The 21,713-nt window shown below is 36.2% G+C and overlaps 1 protein-coding gene across 1 annotated transcript; it reads right to left on the bottom strand.

The window, feature by feature from the left end:
* Positions 1-8,106: 8,106 nt before the first annotated feature.
* LOC145806657 (protein SUPPRESSOR OF PPI1 LOCUS 2, chloroplastic-like) lies at positions 8,107-21,414 on the bottom strand. The gene is made up of 11 exons (XM_082904088.1): positions 21,115-21,414; positions 20,924-20,990; positions 20,803-20,838; positions 20,520-20,664; positions 19,775-19,933; positions 19,589-19,659; positions 19,428-19,506; positions 19,205-19,320; positions 18,613-18,760; positions 17,545-17,614; positions 8,107-8,509 (listed from the first exon to the last, which is right to left on the bottom strand). The coding sequence occupies exons 1-11, from the start codon at positions 21,146-21,148 to the stop codon at positions 8,352-8,354; spliced, it is 1,083 nt and encodes a 360-aa protein (XP_082760214.1). The 5' UTR covers positions 21,149-21,414; the 3' UTR covers positions 8,107-8,351.
* Positions 21,415-21,713: the final 299 nt, after the last annotated feature.

Here is a 21,713-nt window from a genome sequence, read left to right on the forward strand (position 1 = left end):
CAACATTTTTCTAATATCATACATATTACTATAATAAAATCATTTGACATTCATATTTGTAGAACTTTCTAATAATATGAAATGAATGAAAATAGTCAATACGTTGGCGAAGTTCAGGGCGAATCAACCTGAAGATTTACTAGTAGTTAACGAGCATCCGGCTGAGATTCACAACCTTTTGGTTGCAGATATGTTAGGTGTTGGAAGGGTGAGGGAGTAGCCCCCTTCCCTGTTTTTCTTTTCGATGTAGAGGACAAAAAAAAAAAAAAAAAAAAAAGAAGAAAAGAAAATAGTCAATAAATGTCAATTGTTTAATTAATGGTGGTTTTTATTTTATTATTATTATTTTTTAATTTGGGGGGGGGGGAATGGAATGGTGGTTTGAGTTTGTTGGAGGGAGAATGACAAAAATTTTAAGGCTATACATATAATTTTAGAAGCAAGATATTAAAAACATTTTCTAAACCATAACTAAAAATGTAGGTTGTGTTTGGTTGTGTTTTGTAATTATGATTCGAGAGTATGAGTTGTATTTTGAGTTTGTGAGGTTTGAAATTATGATTTGAGTGTAGAAAATTTGTTTGGTAAAGAGTTTTGAAAATAATTTTGACGACCAGCCGGACAACCCGTCAGGCAAAATTTTCAAAAAAAAAAATCTTGAAAACAGCGGCTGAGACAAAGCGCTCTACAGAGTTTTCGAAAGGTAATTACAAAACACCTACCAAACGTCATACGTGAGTGATGCTGCTGAATCATGATTTCAGAACATAACCAAACACAGCCGTAATTTCTTAGAAGTTGAGGAAGGACATGTGCCCCTCCCAGTACCTAACTAGCTCTGCCCTGGTTGGGTTCTTCTCCATTTGGTAATCTAATTGGAGCGGTGTTATTGGGTTTGGTGGGTCTATTTCTGGATTTATTTTCAATTATTCAAATTATTTATTTTGTAGAATTTATCTAGAAAAATGTCAATGCAAAAAAAAAAATAAAAAAAATTAAGTTCATTAAATATCAATAGTCAAACAATCAAATAACATTTGTCTTAAAAGAAATAAACAACCTATTTTCAAACGTATTTATTGTTCAATTTATAAGAAAAATATGATTGATTATGTATGTTCAATCACCTTATTTTTTATGTAAATTATTTTCTTAATAAACTTTATAAAATGAACTGTTCAAATTATCAAGATGAGTTTCAAAATAAACCTAATGAAACCAACAACACTTCTCTAATTGAATCACCAACTTATGAGAAGCTACTTCCAAAAAAAATATTATGAAAAATCTATTTATATATAATATAACTTCTAAAAATAATTTTCATAATGCATCTCTCAGAAGCACCTAGCATTGCCATTGGTACATAGAAACAAATAACATATGAAAGATGGACCAAAGAAGTAGGTCAATTTTGTTCCTTTTTTCAAATCAATGTGTGATAAGCCAACCAATTTACATGAATTAATGGCCATGATTAATTGATTGTTCAAGAAGAAGAAAACAAGTGGGGAAGAAAAAAAAGACAAATGAAATTGGTGGATCATTAAATTAGTTGATGAACCATACCCAACAACCATACATAGGAAGCCATAAAATGTTGAGTTAGTTACATTTTTTACTCTTAGAATTTGATTTAATTTTTAGGGGATTTTTTTTAAACTCTGGTATTAAGATTTTATAGCATAAAGGGCACTCAATATTTTTCATAATGTCTAAGGTCCCTCAATATCGATCCAAAAAAAATTCGACCTAGATAAAATTCGATCCAGAGAATTTCTCTAGACAAATCACAGAGAAAATTTCAAATTTCTCTGAACACATCACAGAGAAAATTTTACACATCACCAACACCAAATTTCTCTGGACACATCACAGAGAAAATTTTACACATCACCGACACCAAATTTCTCTAGACACATCACAGAGAAAATTTTACACATTACCAACACCAAATTTCTCTAGGTTCAAACTAGAGAAAATTACAAATTTCTCTGAATATATCACAAAAAAAATTCTAAATTTCTCTAGACACATCATAGAGAAAATTTTACACATCACCCACACCAAATTTCTCTGGACACATCACAGAGGAATTTTACACATCTCCAACACCAAATTTCTCTAGACACATCATAGAGAAAATTTTACACATTACCAACACCAAATTTCTCTGGGTTCAAATTAGAGAAAATTGAAATTTCTCTAAGTTCAAACTAAAGAACTTTTTTTTCTTTTTCTTTTCTTATTTCAACTTCTGTTTATTAACAATCTTGTTGTTGTTGTTGACTATTACTCCATATCCAGTTTATGCAACCATTTATGTATAAACTAATATTTCTATAAAACCCTTGACAATGACATTAGAATTAAACATTCAAAAAATACAAGGACCAACCAACATTCCAATCTTTAGTGAGCATTTTGTGTTGTATGATTTTCTTACCTGGCTAGATTTGGATAAACTTGGCTGCCTTGATCTCGCACGTCTCTAAACATCGAAAGAAATAAGTTGAACCTTTCAGATGAAGCCCCACGCAAGATCCACAGTAGCAAGTTACTAAACAAATTCATGCTCCCAGCTTTGTTCACAAATTTTTCTGGCTTTGTTCACATCAAATTGAAATTTCTCTGGCTCTATTCACAGAGAATTCCTCTGACTTTGTTCACAAATTTCTCTGTGCTTGTTCACAATTTTAAACCAAAGAAAATTGTTTTAACTAAATCAGAGAAATTTTAGCACAATGATTTTAAACCAAATAAATTGTTTTAACCGAACCAGAGAAATTTTAATCAAATCAGAGAAATTGTGTTTGTTCACAATTTTAAACCAGAGAAAATTGAGTATAACAAAAAATCAAACACCTTCTTCGTTGAATAACAAAAATTCTCTCATTGGCATTTCATCAAACACTTTCTTTGCTGAATCTATGTCCCCAACTCCTGAATACATCTTTTTATGTGGATTTCTTCATTAAATGTTGTATGAAGATTTTAAGATTTAGTTTATTGAGATCAACAATAAAGACAATGAAGAAGAAACAAGAAAAAAGTAAGAGAAGCAATGATGAGTATTTTTCAGTTGTGCTTGTGGATATGTAATTGATGCATTTTGTTTTTGCTTTCATATCTGCTACAATGCTTTATAAATCTTACTAGTGCTCTGCTTCTTGATATTTGTCCTCTGAGGGTAGTGATATTTGTCGACGGAGGAATCTTAATCGGAGGACTAGTGATCGGATAAACAACAATGAGGACTAGTGCTTTGCTTCATATAAATTTTACTGTATAAAACACTGTCAGGAATTTTTATATAAATCGACGATATCCATCGGCAAAGCTTTATAAATCTTGCTAGTGCGAATTCCTCCGTTGTAGTCAATGCCAATGAAGCTTTGAACAATGCTGCGGACGAAGAGAAGAGAGAGAGAGAGAGAGAGAGGAGTTGTTTGGTGCAAGAAGAGTGAAGAGAGAGAGAATGAGAGAGTGGGTGTTATATATGGGTGTGGGTGAGGGACCTTAGACTACAATTTTTTTTTATTGTGGACCTCTCCTATTACTAAAAGTTGGAGAGGGATGTTAGACCAATTTTTCCTAATTTTTATATTGATTTCTATAATTTTAAATTAAATAATTTGATCCTTACACTTTATAGTTTCAATTTGATCTTTTCATTCAAGATTGCCTCAATCTCATATCATTAAAATAATAGAATGCAAATAAATTTGGTTATTACCAAATATGCTAATTCTGGTCTGCTCAATTGAGATAAAATACAATTATTATAGAAATTACATTAATTTTATTATTATTAAATAGGAGATCAATTACAAATATAAAAATGAGTTAGATTAAATTGAACAATTAGAGTCCAACCACTACTATAATAAAGGTCATATTATTATTAAATAGGAGATCAATTACAAATATAAAAATGAGTTAGATTAAATTGAACAATTAGAGTCCAACCACTACTATAATAAAGGTCATAATGAGAAGAGGAAAAAAAACAATTTAGCCACTTTTTTAAGTTTGTAGCAAAAGTTAAAAGTTGTCTTTTTTGTATTTTTTTTCATTTGGGAAGTTGATTTTTAGCTATTGGTGAAATTATAATTCTACCCTCCATGGGTCAAAATGTGCTACATGGGTGAAGTTATAAATATTTTAAATTGAATGAGGGTGGTTTGATCATTTTTTCGTGATTTGACATCATAAACAAATATTAATAAAAAAAGTCAAAAGTAACTCTTTACCAACTTCTCAAATCATTTGTTTAAGAAAGCCAAAAACTTGATTTAAAGTCAAAAAGTCACTTTTTACCATCTTCCCAAAATATGCCTTAATACAATCACTATAATAAAGGAAAAATTAATATTGGTCTTTAATAAAAATTGACACCCTAAATAAGAATATAAAATTGAATTAGCCTTAGGGGTGTAAAAATGGCTTGCGGTTCGTGGGCGGGCTGAAACCCCCTTGCGGCCTAAGGTGGGCCCAGTCCTATTAGGCCCAGGCCCAAGCCTAGCTCGGGACCTTAGGCCTGAGCCTAAGCAGTCATTTTGAAGCTCAGTCCATTGGCTCGCTCAAGGTCCACTCAAAACCCTGCCCGAGGTCCGATTCGCCCATGACCTAGTGTCATTTTTAATGGAAAAGAACAAAATTTTGGTAGAAAAATTTAAAAAAAAAAAATTTTAAATGCTCAAGCCTGTCCAGACCTAGCCCAAGTCTAAGCCCAAACTCAAATCCACCGGTCCAATCAAAGCCCGAATATCCCCTAAGCCTGGGCCTAGACCTAGGCCTAATTTTTTGACCAATAAATCAACTCAGTCCGACCCAAATTTTAAAAGAAGCCCGAGCGGCTCAACATGAGCCGGCCGAGCCAAACCCAATTTACACTCTTAATTAGCCCTAATTAATTGAACATTTATGAAAGAAGGTTCAAATCGCTGTCCGCAAGTGGAGAAAGTCAAGCATTACATTGCTTGTCTATTAAGAAAAAAGTACATTACTTTTGGTCAAACAATTTGAAATCTTTAAGGTTAAGCATGCATGAATATTTCTTATGCCGTACACGTAGATAAAAAAAATTAACAGAAATTTGAATAAAATGATTAAATTTAAGTCAAACAATTTGAAATCTTTAAGGTTAAGCATGCATGAATATTTCTTATGCCGTACACGTAGATAAAAAAATTAATAGAAACTTAAATAAAATGATTAAATAAAAATTAAATTTAAAGTGTAAAGATTAAATTGATCAATTTTAAATTATAAATTCTAAAATAAAATTTGAATCAAAATACAAGAGTTAAATGTGTAATTAACTCTAAAATTTTATTTTAAAATAATGTGATAATGACAATCTTAAAAGTACAAGTCATATTAATAGACTTTTGTGTTTGAAATTCACTGCACTAGGAAATGGTCCTCAATTGTATGAAAATTGAATCAAAGAGTCTTTGGATTTAGGTAAACCTATAATTAACCATTTTATTTGTTGTCTTTTCTTGCCAACATGACTATCATTTTAATCACCCATCAAATCTATGAAGATCGCCTTAATCTCATATCATTAAAATAATAGAATGCAAATAAACTTGGTTATTACCAAATATGCTAATTCTGGTCTGCTCAATTGAGTTAAAATACAATTATTATAGAAATTACATTAATTTTTTTTTATTTAAATAGGAGATCAATTACAAATATAAACTGAATTAGATTAAATTGAACAATTAGAGTCCAACAACTACTATAATCAAGCTCATAATGAGAAGAGGAAAAAAAACAATTTAATACAATCACTATAATAAAGGAAAAATAATTAATATTTGTCTTTAATAAAAATTAACATCCTAAATATACAATTGAACTAGCCCTAGGAGTGTAAAAATAGCCCGCCGCTCAAGGTGGGCCCAGCCCAATTAGGCACGTGTTCGAGCCTAACCCGGGACCCTGGGTTTGGGCATGAGCTGTCATTTTGAAACTCGACCCAACCTGTGGGTCCGGACCACCTAGCCCAGTCCATTGGTCCGCCCAAGACCCACTCAAAGTCCGGCCCGAGGCCCAGCCCAGTTTGCCCATGGCCCAATGTCATTTTTAGTGAAAAATAAAATAAAATTTTGATAGAAAAAAAAAAATTTGTCCAGTCCTGTCCAAGTCTGTTCAAGGCTCGAATATCTCTTAAACCTGAGCCTAGGTCTAATTTTTTAACTCATGGACCAACCTGATCCGATTCAAATTTTGGCAAGAGTCCAAACAAAGCGGGCCCAAATCGGGCCAATTTACACCCCTAATTATCCCTAATTAATTGAACATTTATGAAAGAAGGTTCATATAGCTGTCCACAAGTGGAGAAAGTCAAGCATTGACCTTCTAGCAAAGTAGAAGGGACAAGTTATTACTTTTTGTCTATCTAAAAAAAACAGTACATTACTTTTGGTCAAACCGGTAAATTGAATCAATTCTAGTTTTGCCTTCTTTATTTATTTAATAGTTTTTTATGTAAAAATTAAAATATAAGAGTTACTACTTTGATTTGAATGCTAGTCTTGATTGTAAAATTAACAAATTCTTAATTAAAATAATTATAATTATTGTTAGTATGTTTACTACTCTAATATATATATATATATATATATATATATGTGTGTGTAATATTTCTTTTTATATAAAATTTTTAAAGATGTTGAACCAAACTGTTCAATTTTGATCCAATTATATAAGTTTAACGGTTTGATTATAATTTTTATTTTTTTTAAAACCGTAGGGCTCAATTCAATTCCTGATTTACTGTAAAATCGAAAAAATCTGATCCATGAATAACGAACTCTAGGAAAAACCCATAACTATGAATTACTCAACCCTAGTGAAAAACGTGACCAACATGAAAAGGAAGTTTGTGAATGCCCATTCCATCTGCATATCCATAAAACCCAAGGACTATAAACACAACCAACTTGACTATGACAATAAATTTTTAAAAAATTATATGAAAAAAAGTCTCTCCATTATAGTCACTTTCAAGTTTGCGTAAAATATAAATTTTCCTATGATTTGACTATCATAATTTCTCTGTTAATTTTTTTTTTTTTTTCTTTTTTTACAATAGGAAGCAAAGATATCAAAGGGGAAGCAAGCAAATTGGAGAGCAGGCGACATAAATCGGTAAAAAAGAGAACTTATAACGATTTTCACTTTGTGAATAAAAAAAAATATATATGAAAAGAACAAGAAAATGAAGTGAAGGAATGCTTTTCTTTTTAGTTGGATTAGGAGTATGAGAAGAAAACAAATAGATATGGGCTGGGCTTCCCTCCAGTCCGATCACGGACTAGAGAGTACTATTGGACTCGTGGAGGCCCATCACGGATCTCATCTCGATAATCCAAAATCGTTCAATGTGTAGAACTCGTCGAATACTATATGTCTGTAAAAAATCACGTTGATCGGATATCGATAGCTATCACATCGAATCAGTTTCTGTCAACCGTTTATTTTCATTGTCTATTTTTTTTATACAAAGCTAATTTGATCACGTAGCTATCGATATCCTATAAACGTGATATTTTACAGACATATAGTACTCGATGAGTTCTACACATTAAACAATTTAGATTATCAAAGCGGGATCCGTAGTGGACCCTACGAATCCAACAATACCCTTCAGTCTAATCACATGAACTGGAGAGAAGGCAGCCCCAATAGGTATTCATATTTAAGAAAGAAAAAAAAAAAACATATTTTGTAGGGCCCCTAATTCCCTTTTATTTTTATTTTCCTTAACAAATTTCAAACTAATGATTAATGAATGATATGATTTTCTATGATAGATAAGTCAGGCGCAGCTGCTTTTTGATGAGAAAATTACACCTCAGTGGCACTTTTCAAAAATAATTACAACTTCATAAAAAATATATATATTTTAATATTTTGTCATTGACTTGACATTTTTGTTCTTCAAATCAACATTCCCCTTTTTGATGTGCAATACCCTAACATGTCATTAAAGGAAACATTAATAATATGGACCACAACAAAATTAAAGTTGAATTGAATATAATGTAATGTACCACAACAAAATATTTAATTTGCATAACACCTAACTTGCATCAAAAGTGTGCATGTCCTCTTCTCATTAAAATATTTGTCAGTTGGTATAACAATTGTCTTGCATAAAAATTAAAAGAGATTCTCAAATTTTCACTGTAAAAATTGGTTAAAAAAATAATAACAATAATTTAACAACTCAAACCTGAACACAGCCTTCATATCTGCAACTTGAACAAAAAATACTCCGCATGGAATCTGATAATAAATAAAAAGAATCCAGTAATTGGGCAGCCGGTATATCATGAAGCGAGGTTGCTGAAGCCGAAGTAGACAGTTTTTTGTTCAAATGCATTGATAGCATAATCAACCTGCAAGTGACCCAATTGGGACTTGAAACGAAGGCCGTATCCAAGCCCGACTCCACTTCCTGGTTTTCCGTGTCTCAGCGCAGGATTTCCTGAAATTCCAAAAGATAGACCATCATCAGTGTATGCAAGAGAGAAAGAGAGAGAACAAAAGGAATTATGCTTATTGAGAGGTAATCAGATTTAAACCGGATTTATCAGAATCTAATCTGATCTGATCCGATTAAATAATAATTAAATCCAATTAGGAACAACCCAAATCCGCTTTTTGGGTGCCTGATCTGTAAATCAGATCAGATCCATTTATTTTGTTTATTCATTAAGTAATCACTATAATATGAATAGGAATTTGCTTCCAAATAGCAATATGAATATATTTTATGAGATCTTCACAGGATCAACAATTTTCTCCTTCAACATCTCATGCATTGCTTGTTTTGGTTTTTGCTTTTTGAACATACATCTCATGCATGGTTGGAAACCCATAATTTTGTAATCTACAAATCAACAGACAGCAAACGCTAGGAAGTTTACATGGAAATATCAAATCTATGAATCAGATTTAAATGGATAAATGTAGTTCGTAGAGGACTTTAACAAATAAAGAATGTCGCTTTCTCACTGAAGGAGGTGCAGTAATGCCCAAACGGAGACATTCAAAATTCTTTTCAGAAATCTAATCCATGTAAGAAGATTTTCAGCATAAATTTCTACTAGAAACAAAGTAAAGCATGCACCCACCAAGGATGCTGCACAGGAACTTGTCCTTTCTCATTGTTCCGTGAAGAAAAGCCTCATTATTAGCCACTAAGAAGCATAGACACACGACACGACATGACACGCGAACCCCAAAAAATATAGAGTTTTATATATTTATCATATGTTATATATGAATATTTCATTTACAGATTTAACATCACTTCTTAAAATCTAAAGGAGGAAGGATTAATATGTATAAATCTCTGTTGTTTTTCTTTATCATTAAATCCCAAGTTATTTTCATCAAACTTGTAAGGTGTTTCATAGTGATGGATGAGTGTGTTCCCCAAGTGTCCAAAGCATGTCCAACTATCTGTATCTAAAAAAAATTAAATAATAATAATATAACATGTTTGGATGCGTGTCCAACATGTATTCAACACAGGCACAACACTTTTTTAGATGTATTTGTGCTTCTTAGATCACCCAAAACAGTAAAGTAAGTAGAAGGGAAAGGTGGAGATTTTGTTTGCTTCATCATTAAGCCACCAAAACAACCTCCACATCCATTGAAGACCTATACTACAAAGAAAAAATATCATGCCTCTTCAACCCTGAACATTTAGGAAACTAGAACCAAAGCATTTGATTCCCACCTAAAACAAACATGTACTGTCCTGACCCACATTCATTTCATTTCATGCAAGGAGACCACTCCCATAAGCACCCCTACTTAAATTGGTAAAATTTCACTGTACCAATACTTTCTGTGCTTCTACAGAAATAATGCTCATATGAAAAGTAAACCCCAGGTCATCATATCTGTGCGGGGAGCAAATATTCTGGCAAGCCCGTACTCCTTTCTTCTGAGCTCCGTTTCTGTCCGATCACCTGCGAGCAAATAACGGTGAGCTACCCGGCGGTGTGTGGCCGAAAAAACCCTCCGACGATCAAGTTAGCACACACCTTAGGATAGAGAGAGAGAGAGGGAGAAGTGTTTGAATGTAAGAATTTCCTTACAAAGTGTTCGTCTGTCCGCGTATGGGGGGCGCAGACATGCTTATATACCCTCTGCGCCCCATATCCACTCCTAGTCATCTCCTGACACATGGCTCTGCTATCCCATCTGTCAGCATAAACCTTGCTGAATATCACCTAATCTCAACTGCCTGCCTTCTCAGCTGGAGCTCGGCAGCCGAGCTTCTCTATCCACGGCCGTGCTGTGCTTCATACCCAAGCACTTCTCGGTCTAAGCCCAAGGAGGACCGGGCTAGGCGGCATCTCGGCAAAGCCTAGCCCGGGGCACCTCCTGCGGTCGGCCTTCCTGCCGATTAAACGATTACCTCGGCTGACCACGACTTTCCGGGCGCCGGTCATTAAGCTTGACTGGCTCCACCATCGCCTGATCAAGCAGCTCGGTCCAACCGAGCACTACCTTGCCGAGCAGCTTCTTTACGGTCTGGGGCGGCACATGCTTGGCCCAACTCCTGCCCGGCCCAACTCCTGGCAGCCCATCTCCGGGCGGATCGCCGGTTATCTCGGCCCCATGCACCATTAGGCTCTCAACTTGCTCGGCCGTTGCCTCGGCCCAATTCCAGATCATAAATCTCCCTCTCAATATCCAAACAAATACTGCTAGTATAATCTTTGGAATGTCCCAGTTCTGAGAGGTGACACTAACTAACTATCATAATGAATCGTTGAATCTTTCCATTCCTTCAAGTCCATCTCTGTTGAGAAACCGCTTTGTTTACAAATTTGTATCACAAGCTTCCACAACAACAATATAAAAGACTTTGAAGAGATAAAAAGAGCCGTAAGAATCTTGCAATTCACAATTCGATATGATTTTCACCCAAAATGATTTGATTCTTACTGTTGAATCTTGAATTGAGTGATTCATATGATTCAATTGCGATTTAGTATGACTCACTACGATTAACTACAATTCAGTTCTATTTGCATAATAAATAAAACGGCATCATTTTCACAAAATAAATAAATAAATAACAATAATAACAATAATAATTTCAATTAATTATATTGATATACATGATTTTATGTGTATTTACATATATACAAATTAGTTATATTGATATTTAATTCATTTTAGGAGCCCAGTGGAACTTGCTCGACAATTTGTGATTTTTTATATGTAAATAAAGATTCATGATTCGATGCAATTCACGATTCATTATTTTTAGTAGAATGATTCACGATTTAACAACAATGTTCACAATCATCCACAAGTTGGCTATCTACGAAGATGCACCTGCCAAAAGTACAAGTACCTGAGGCAGTGATGCTGACTCTCAAACATTCATAACTCTAGATGTGTTTGGATTGATGCACAATCCAAGCATATGGCCTTACCACTTCATAAGCCAAAATTTTCTTGAGTAAACTATAATAAAAGTGAGAATACAGTTAACACTATGAATGCTCTTTTGCAGGGATTGGAAAAAAAATGTTCCAAAATCCTCCACCTCTAGCCTGAAAGTCAATTCAGACTTTGTCCAACAAAGACAGATGAATCAACCAAACTTAAGACTCAAAAGTTCAAAACTTAGTATGAGATCATCCCATGCCATATCTTTTACGTAAACCTTCTGATGAACTTCAGAACCACTTGTAATTTGTTCTAGCCCAAACTTGACAGCCCTCAAACCAAACCAAACTAAACTAAGTTGCGTCCCAATCAAGTGGGGCTTTGAACTAGGATCTTATATCAACCTCGAACAAGCTGCATACTAAATAAATAGTGAATACATGTCACCGAAATGAAGTATGCAACATATTTCTAAGGCTATGTTACATGGACTCAAGTATGAGTATCGAGTGCACGTGTGTGTCAAGGCATCGAACCTCCCTAAACTCTAGGCTCTAGAATACGAAGAAATGTATCCAAAAGTTTGGCACATATATGAAACAAAAAGGAAGGAAAGATAGACACACAGCCTCTGCGCACCAGACATAGTGGAACTGTTCACTACAGTTGTATAGGCTAGGGAAAGCAACAGACCAGAACCGAAATCCCTTACATAGAATAACTATTAAGCACAAGGGTATAACCCAGATACATGAAACAATAAAGATCCGGGTTCATTGGGAGCAAAACACAACAAAGCAAAAACAAACAAGATATGTGAAATCCGAAACAGATGCCGAAAAACCCACCCGAAAAGTTGTAGCATGTAACACTGGGAAAGGGGAACACACCACAGGGCTCACTCCATATTAAACTCCAGCAAAGAAAAAAAAACTAGACCCAAAGCATCCAAAAGCTCCACCAAACTCCATCTCAGACCCACCACAATGAACCATGGTGGTGTCATGCATGAAGCATAGCTAAATATAACCATCCCAACACCATAGAACAGGAAAAGATGTGGGTTAACATGAAAGCCCCAAGTATTCACAGCACTAACCAAAGCTCAAACAGAGCAGTACCCAAGAACACCAGGTCCATATGGGAATTGAACTCTTTGAGTGAACGATCTTGGGGATTGAGAGAAGAGCCAGATAAAACACAAAATGCAAGAAAGCTCATAGATACTAGTACCAAAACAAAACATCCTCACAGAAGAAGAATAAAGAGCACTCTCTGGGACCTGTGAACAAAGAAAATCAAATATTTCAGCAAAGCTTCCCTAGGAATCACCCTCAAAGGCAAGGTCACAAAGTATCACAGAAACGTGAAGAAGAAAAATTGTATAGGATTTGGGGGCTGAAAATAGCACTCTTTGGGACCAGTGAGCAATGATGAAGAAAAAAGAGCACTCTTTGGGACCTGTGAACAATGAAGAAGAAGAAAATATAGCAGTCTTCAGGACTGTGAACAATGAAGAAGAAAGAGCACTCTTTGGCAACCCTCCACCACAAAGCATCGCACACTCACTTTAACTTCGTAGAATATAAGAATTGTATAGATAATTATAAGCTGATTGCAGGTTTACTCCTAGCTTTACTAGGACTATGACTTAAAAATTAGGAAACTAATTATTTGACAACTAACTATTTTTGACCCAAGTAAAACCAAATAAAATGACCCAATAATATAACTTGACCCACAAGATGACCCATGTACGACCCCCTACAGCCCATATCAGCATCTTATTCCTCTTTCAATATTAGCGAAACTAAATTTTGCTCATGTTGAGTGACCATTTTAAGCCCATTCAATGGTTCTAACATTCTAACTGTTAGAATTTACCTACACCTACTACCACACCTACTACACCTACCACCAATTTACCCTCACCTACTCCTCACCTACTACCCAAACCCTCTCCTATATAATGAGCTACTCTGCTTTGTAATATAACACATCAATATATACAACAATCAATATCAATCAATAATACATATATTCTTACATGGTATCAGAGCAAGGTTAAGAACCTAATTATTCTGCTTCACCGGCGGGCGGCAGCCTCGCCTTGGCCGCCCGCCGGACCTTGACTCCACTGCCACTAAACCCAATTCAACATTCACCTTCAAGATCAGAGTATCATCACCATCATACATCTTGGTCATCTCCACCAACACACATGGGCTAAGACCAAGGCCTCTCTCTCTCTCTTTTCTGCAGAAAGGGCTGACCCGTCGTTATCTCTCTCAACGGTGATCATCGGGGCAATGATCGGACTTCTGATCATCCACAAGTCCACCACCGAGTCACCCGAGTCATCATCCTCTCTCTCACAACAACACTAGCCTCTGGCAGTCTTGCTACTTCAGTTATTCTCAATTTCTCACCGCTCATCTGCAGACATAAATGAATCCGCCAAGCCAGATGGCCTAGTGGGTATACTGGTTTGGGTACTGTCACCACTAGTAAGGAAAGAAGATGAAGAACCGTCGATGCCACTCATGCCACTCTCGACGCCTACGTCGACGATCTCCTCCACATCCTCGACTCCCACAACGTTGATCGCTGTGCCTACGTCGGCCACTCCATCTCCGCCATGATCGGAATCCTCGCCGCCGGGGTCTTCGACAGCCCAGAATCCCTCTCCGCCGCCGGCCTCCGCCTCCAGAAGCACTCCACGTACTTCAGCATCAACTACGCGATTCTCATCTCGATCTGCGCCGCCTTCTCTATCCTCCTCACTCCGATTTCTCTGATCGCCTACGCCGCGGTCTTCGCCCTCTCGTATGGTTCCCACCGCTCCTCGCTTCAACGGCATGTGTCGGAATCTTCAGCTTCGCTTGGCAATCCTTCACCCTCTGCAACCCTTCAAGAACCCTCAAGGCGGCGTTTTGGCTCGGCCCTCTGCTAACTTGCGCAGTCGGTATCTTCCTCGTCTCCATTGGCCCCTCCAGAAGTTTGGCCCTCTGCTAACATGTTCTTGTCATACGGCACTCACAGCAGACACCAACTTTACTTGAAAACCGAAAGCAATGAATGAAAACCGAGACAAGCTTTACTTGATGGTTCTGCACAAATTTTTTTTTATTATTATTTTACTCCATCTTTTGACAACCCACTTATCTTTCTTTTTCTTTTTTTTTTATTATTTTACTCCATCTTCTTTGAGAAGAAACCGACACACAACTTTCTTCGTACATGCTTTCCCCATTACTACATTTTTTATTATTTTTATTTTTATTATTCTTCTTATTCTTAACTCCAAAAAAAAAAAAAAAAAAAAAAAAAAACACTTTCACAACCAACTCGTTTTTCATTCCACAAACTTGTCATTTCTTCATGCCGGGGATCAATCCCGATCAGAATTTTACAGCAAAAAAAAAAACAAAAAAAAAAAAAAAAAAAAAAAAAAAAAAACCAACAAACAAACAAAAAAAAAAAAAAAAAAAAAACCACACCAAAACAACCACATCCACAGGCGGGATTTTTCTCTACTCTGCCGCCGGTCTTTTCTTCTTGCCTCCGTCCTGAGCGGGCCTTGACGGTGTTGCCTCCGTGCTTCCTAGGCCGCCGAGCACGTTCACTCCTCCATACTCCTCCACTGCAGCATACGGCGGACCTCCAAATCGGAACATCACAGTGGCCTTCCGCTTCAGCTCCTTATTTTCTGCTTTCAGCACACTTATCTCTGCTCGCGCATCCTTATACATGCGTTGGAGCAGAGCCAGTTGGCTGTTCAAATGCTGCACCTCATTTGTTCTACTCTGCAGCCGGTTCGACAAATTTGTAACCGCAGTCATGGTTTCCACACATGACTTCAGTGTATATTGATTGGCTTCAACATCTGACTGCCCTGCCATTCTTTGCTCCACAGCCCGCATAGGAAAGTTCAACGGAGCAAACTCCGGGGCGCTTGGTTGAGTTTCCAGTGCCACCGCACCAGTTCTCTCTCTCGTTGACTTGTTGAGGTCGGGAAAGAGGGTGAGCAGCCCGCGGGAAGACGATGAAGCCATTTTCTAGGCACCAGAGTGTTACACAGTATCTCTCTCAGAACTCTCTCTCAGAAAACAGAGTGATACAGAATCTCTCTCCAAAATCTCTCTCAGAATTTCTCTCGCAGGTTTTTTGCCTCAGCCTCTGTCTTATAGCCGAGGCAGCCACGCGCATCGCGCGCCTCTTCCCACCAACCGACAACACGGGCGCGCAAGCCAAGGCGCCCACGTGCCTCGCCATCATGTCCGGCACGTCTTTTGATGAATTGGGCACGCCTTTTGATGGCACGCCTTTTGACAAAATTAGGCACACCTTTTGAGGGTGCAACTTTTTCAACGGTCCGACATGACCCCATAAACTGTCCCGACATTTGATTCCGGTTAGCATTTTCAACGGTCCGACATGACCCTATAAACTGTCCCGACATTTGATTCCGGTTAGCATCTCCAACGGTCCGACATGACCCCATAAACTGTCCCGACGTTGATTCCGGTTAGCTTTTTCAACGGTCCGACATGACCCCATAAACTGTCCCGACGTTGCTTCCGGTTAGCTTTTTCAACGGTCCGACATGACCCTATAAACTATCCCGACATTGATTCCGGTTAGCTTCTCCATCGGTCTGATGTGACCTCGTCAACTGTCCAGACTTTATCTGCTACAGCGGTCTGCCACAACCATACAGTGTCCTCTACAACGTTATGACACCACCATACAGTGTCCTCTACCACGTTATGACACCACCATACAGTGTCCTCTACAACGTTATGACACCGCCATCCAGTGTCCTCTACAACGTTATGGCACCACCTTTCAGTGTCTTCACCAACGATCTGACACGACCATACAGTGTCTCCTATCTTTTTTTTATTTTTATGTATTTTCTTGTTTTATTCCTCTCTCCAAACTCAAGTTGGTTAGTTTCTATCCTCCTTGAGTTTGCGGGGGGCTGTTAGAATTTACCTACACCTACTACCACACCTACTACACCTACCACCAATTTACCCTCACCTACTCCTCACCTACTACCCAAACCCTCTCCTATATAATGAGCTACTCTGCTTTGTAATATAACACATCAATATATACGACAATCAATATCAATCAATAATACATATATTCTTACACTAACAATAGGATATTTGCATTGTCAAACTGTGTTGACAAAGGACCCTAGTGTAAGTTCTTCCATTGACCGTCAAGAATCAAAGAATATGATAATGAATGGAAGAAGGCTTTCATTGCATGAGCTTCAAAATAAAATTTTGAGTTAAGGCTTGTTTATCTCACAAATGATCTCAAGCAACCATCAAATAAAACCACTCTCAACCCGAGCATGGGTCTCACTTGGTTTCTATGTAGTCTTGAGAGCGCTCATTAGCTTAGCAAGCTACACTCATAGCCATAAGATTATAATCAACCTAAGCTCATTTATCATAGAAGTAAACTTGAATGAGTCTGTTACCCAACCAATTTCAGGTCAAGCAAATTTTATGGCCCTTACTTGTTTGTGGGGCCAAAACTTGCTACCATCCGAACAATCTTTTCTATGATCATATTACTTTCTACAAAGTTTGATTTTTAAAAGACATGGGAGAATAACTTGAGGCATGGGTGTCTTCTGATGAGATGAAAAAAGAACTATCAGCCTCATTTTCTTTTTCTTTCTTTTGTGGTGTGATGTGAGGGTGAGGGAGGTGGCACATGGGATTTAAAAGGGCGGGCCAAAGCCCTAAAAAACAGTTTTGATTATTATCCAGTAACTTTTGATGGCAGCTTAAGACAAAGGATCCATTCAGATGGATATCAAGTGAGGCTTCTTAAATTTTGGTAGCGATATTCAAGTTAGACTCGTAAACTAGAGCCTGTTAAAGAATTTAGGGCCTTGGACCTCAGTCTCGTCAGATTCTTCGTATACTCAAAATAAAATATCACACTTAAGCCAATACAATTGTAATTGTAATGATAGAATGTGAAACTTAGCTGAGTAATTCTAAAATCTAATGGCTAGAAAAAAGTAAGGATAAAAACATGTTACGAAGCCATATGAAGATAAAAACTAACCAGGAACATGACGACCAGATCCCAAATCTGTTCCACAGTCCAGGAAAACAGCACCTTCTAACATCTGATTCTGGATACAGCAAGTATAACTGTAAGAGGCTGATAATAATGTCCACGAATGGGAAAGATAAAATGGTAGATACATTTATGCAGTAGAAAAATGAAATTGGGGAATCAATTATGGCAGCATTTTACTAACAAGACACAAAGAACACAACTCAATACGCGCATACTTGTGTGAAAATAATCACAACATTATTTAAGCATGCTACATAGACTATTCTAATTGCGTGAAGTACATTGTTGGATACATGTTGCCTGGCTAGGGTATGGGATATTGACCCAACATCTCTAGTTAGGCATGAACCCAATAAGCACACCTAGTAATTCAAATCTACTACCTTCTCATAAAACTTCTATACTAAGTTACTTCTTGCTTTAGTAAAAAGTTAAGTACCTATGACCAATCTTTGTTACATACAAACAGCAATTTACTGTAAATAGAAAAGAATACAAGTAAATAATGCCCACATCCTTGGACTTGGGTATTAGATGAGTAGTATAACATAGTTATTAAGAGAGAGCGAGAGAGGAGAAGAAGGGAAGAAAACAAATAAATACAACACACAAATGCTTTTACAAGCCCAACTCCTTTCCTTCCAAAAAATTATTCCATACCACATGTGGCAATGCCACAAACAGATCTGAATTGTCCATTCATGTGGGTCCACAAGAGTCCCACATCAATGCCACATGTGGCAATGAATAATTGCTCTTTCCTTCCAGTTACAATTTTGGGACAATTAAGTCCAAAACATGTAGAAACTCAAATTTAAATAATTAACTATATAAGTGAACTGGCAACAAAAATTATTCAGAAAAATGTAAATTCCAAAGGTTTTAGACAATGCTTAAAGCAATATCCATGGGCAAGCAGCCCAGTTTATAACGGGAAAACATGTCAAGAACCAACTGGGGCAGAATATCAACTAAAATAAAAAAATTAAAGCAGGGATACTGATTATAGAAGCTGGCATAATCTCATGCAATGATAAAGCCACTACATACCAAAGGGAATGTTAATTCACTGTTAGCAACCAGACAAGATCTACCAGATCCAACTGCACCCTCACCATACCCACGAACACTACCAATACCCCCAATGGAAAATGCTTGATAAGGAGCTATGTCCCCTACAATGGAACCACCTGTCAAGCTGTCAAAGGAAAAGATATAAATTTTGCACCCAAAAAAAAACACTTTTCAGATCATTTTACTAATTACAGGAAACATATTGGAAATGCAAGTAAAGCACTATGTTTCATAACGGGCTTTGTGAAGTTCGAAAAGGTTCAGGAATCACCCTTCAAAAGCATACCCCAGCAGTTAACTTGTGCTTTCTCTTTTTAGCAAATTTATCTATTGCAAAAGAAAATTGTTTAGTTTGATATTGAAACCTATTTTGAAAATAACAATATCTTCCATTTTAGTTGTGTTTTTCATGGCATAATCCTTTCTTTTCTTTTACTTCTTAACTTCCAAGTCCCTAGCTAGTAGCTAGTAGCTACTATACCTCGGTTATAAAGTTTAATCAAAAGAATTCTAAAGAGTGTTTTGTATGCTTCCTTACTTCCTGCATGATTCTTCTTATTATGCTCACCTTGTCAAGAGAAATGCCGGCCCAAGTTTAACTCCCTTTGATGCAGTAAATTTGAATCGGTTGAAGATCAGCCACCTGGATAGAACGGGAATTCCTTGTTCGATTTGCAGACTAAACTGCATATAAAACAAATTTGAAGTAAGAAATATAGCACTTTTAAGTTTTTGAATCACATTGGCAATAACAATATTTAGTTTTAGTTTGGTAATTAAAGATATATTACTCGACTGAAACTACAATCATTTGCCTTTGCAAATTGAGACTCCTGCTTCAGTACTACCATATTGTCCTGATAACTGCCACTGTACAACAGGTAATTCACAGAGAAGTTTCAATCAGTTTGTCAGTTAATTTGAAGATAGGATCACTAAAAGCCTCAATTACCTGCAGGTTACTGGAAACCCGTCAAGGTCTCTGCTTATAGAGCGGCCATCATCATTAATTGTACGAACATGCTGCATGAAGACAATAATTAATTTCTCTCCTAATCCAATTTCTAAGTCAGGTCTGGACCTGAAAACATGTAAACAGATGCTCATTACTTTCTGAAAAATGTAATAACACACAAACCTCGAACTTTATACTGGTTTTGTTGCTCCAGTGGGAACTTCCAGGCTCATTCAGATCAAGCCCTAAAGAGAAGCGACAAAGATTTACACTTCCACTCCCTGAACGAGAGAAGTTGTCAACAGGCACACCATGCACCCCAATCTCGGGTGAAATAGAGTGCTGGCAAGCAAAGTTATTCAAATTAGATAGATGGGTAAAGTGCCACAAACACCTTTAAGTAAATCTAAGTGCATATATGATTTTCATAGAAAGGGACGCATCTGTGAAAATTGAACACTTTTTTCAAACAAATGTTTTTGCTTCAATTTTCAGAATTTCACTTGAATTGGTTCAGAAAGTACTTATTACTAAACCCAGCCCTAATGGATTTACATAATGTAGGCTTCTACTGTTCAAGCAATATATTAAAACAATAAATTGCAAAAACTTCCACCCAAAAATATCAAACTTCTATTCATCCTTAGTTGGATTTACCATATCTACATCTAAAAGTTCCTATTAAGCCCATTTCAAGCAAAATCCAGATAATGTAGGTGGTCATTGTACAGACAAGAGAAGTCCTACACAATTTAAATTGATTCTCAAACAAGATTTTGATTCAAATTCCCTGTTGGGTTTCCAAAGATGAGGTTGAATTGACTCTAAACGGTCCCATCAAACCTATTTCTATTGCAATTCACCACGTGTCAGCCTCAATTGGTTCTCATTTGCAATTAGCAATAACTTTAGAATAGAAGAAAGAAACCTGAATGACAAAAGACTTCTGAGGAAGCCATTCGGGTCTCGGCTTCCTATAAGCTATCAAGACATTGGAATCATAGAGTCCCTTATCCCACAAAACATCAAGCTTCTCACTCCTACCAAATAAATTGGGGTGTTTGATGCAAAGACTGCAACCAAAAAACATAAACAAAACATTCAAACAATCATTACACCAGAACCCAACAACAAAACAAACCCAAAAAAAATGAAATTAAAAGTTTCAATCTTGAAATGGAAAACAAAGAGAAAAATGAGATAAACCCTACCTCCCAATAACCAGTGAAAGTGGACTGCCAGAATTCCTGATTCAAAAGACACAGAATTGAAGAAAGAGAGACAAAACAAAGTGAATATATATGAATGAAAAGGGAGAAATAAAAGAGAAACCTGAAAGGAGAGAGCATCAAAGCAGCACAGAGTTTGTGGGTAAAATCAACATTGAGGTCTATCTTGGCTGTGCAAAACCAACCATCATAACAAACAATCAATCAATCATACTGTTACTAATACTACTACAGTATATCAATATAGTGCCTAAAAAATTGTGGGTTTTAGTTTAAAAATTGTGGGGAACAGACCTTTGCCAGCATGGATACTTTTCTGAGCTCCCATCCCATTATAAGTTCCACCATTCAGATGAAATTATTAATAATCACCCGTTGAAGAAGAACAAGTTGGTTCTAATTGCAAATCATTGGATTGGATTCAAATGGGTCAAAAAGGAATACAGAGAGAGGAGAATGTGGAAGTAAGAGAGACTGTTTGGTGCTTTGCGTGCGATTGTTGTTTGGCTGCTGTTCTTTTGGCTCGTTCAGAAGATTTGTGATACAAATAGAGAGTCCCAAGCAATATCCTACCCACACAATTTTCCTAAGATTAATTTCACTTTTTTTTTTTCACTTATTATTATTTTGTGTATTTCATTTCTTCTTTGAGTTGTTCATTTTATTTAGGGAAAATTATTTTTAAAAAAATTAATTTAGTGTTTAATTTTTATAACAAAATATATTTTTTATTTTTATTTTGTTAATTTAAATTTAAATTTTTTGATTTTTTTTTCAATTTAAGTTATTTATTTATTTTCGTTAAGTAAAATAGATAAAAAAATAAGTATTTTAACCGTTAAATTCAATGAAAAATTGTATTTTAAATATTTTATTTATATTTATATTAATTT

This window comes from Camellia sinensis, chromosome 14, assembly GCF_055761805.1.
Source record: "Camellia sinensis isolate YWXY chromosome 14, ASM5576180v1, whole genome shotgun sequence".
NCBI lineage: Eukaryota > Viridiplantae > Streptophyta > Magnoliopsida > Ericales > Theaceae > Camellia > Camellia sinensis.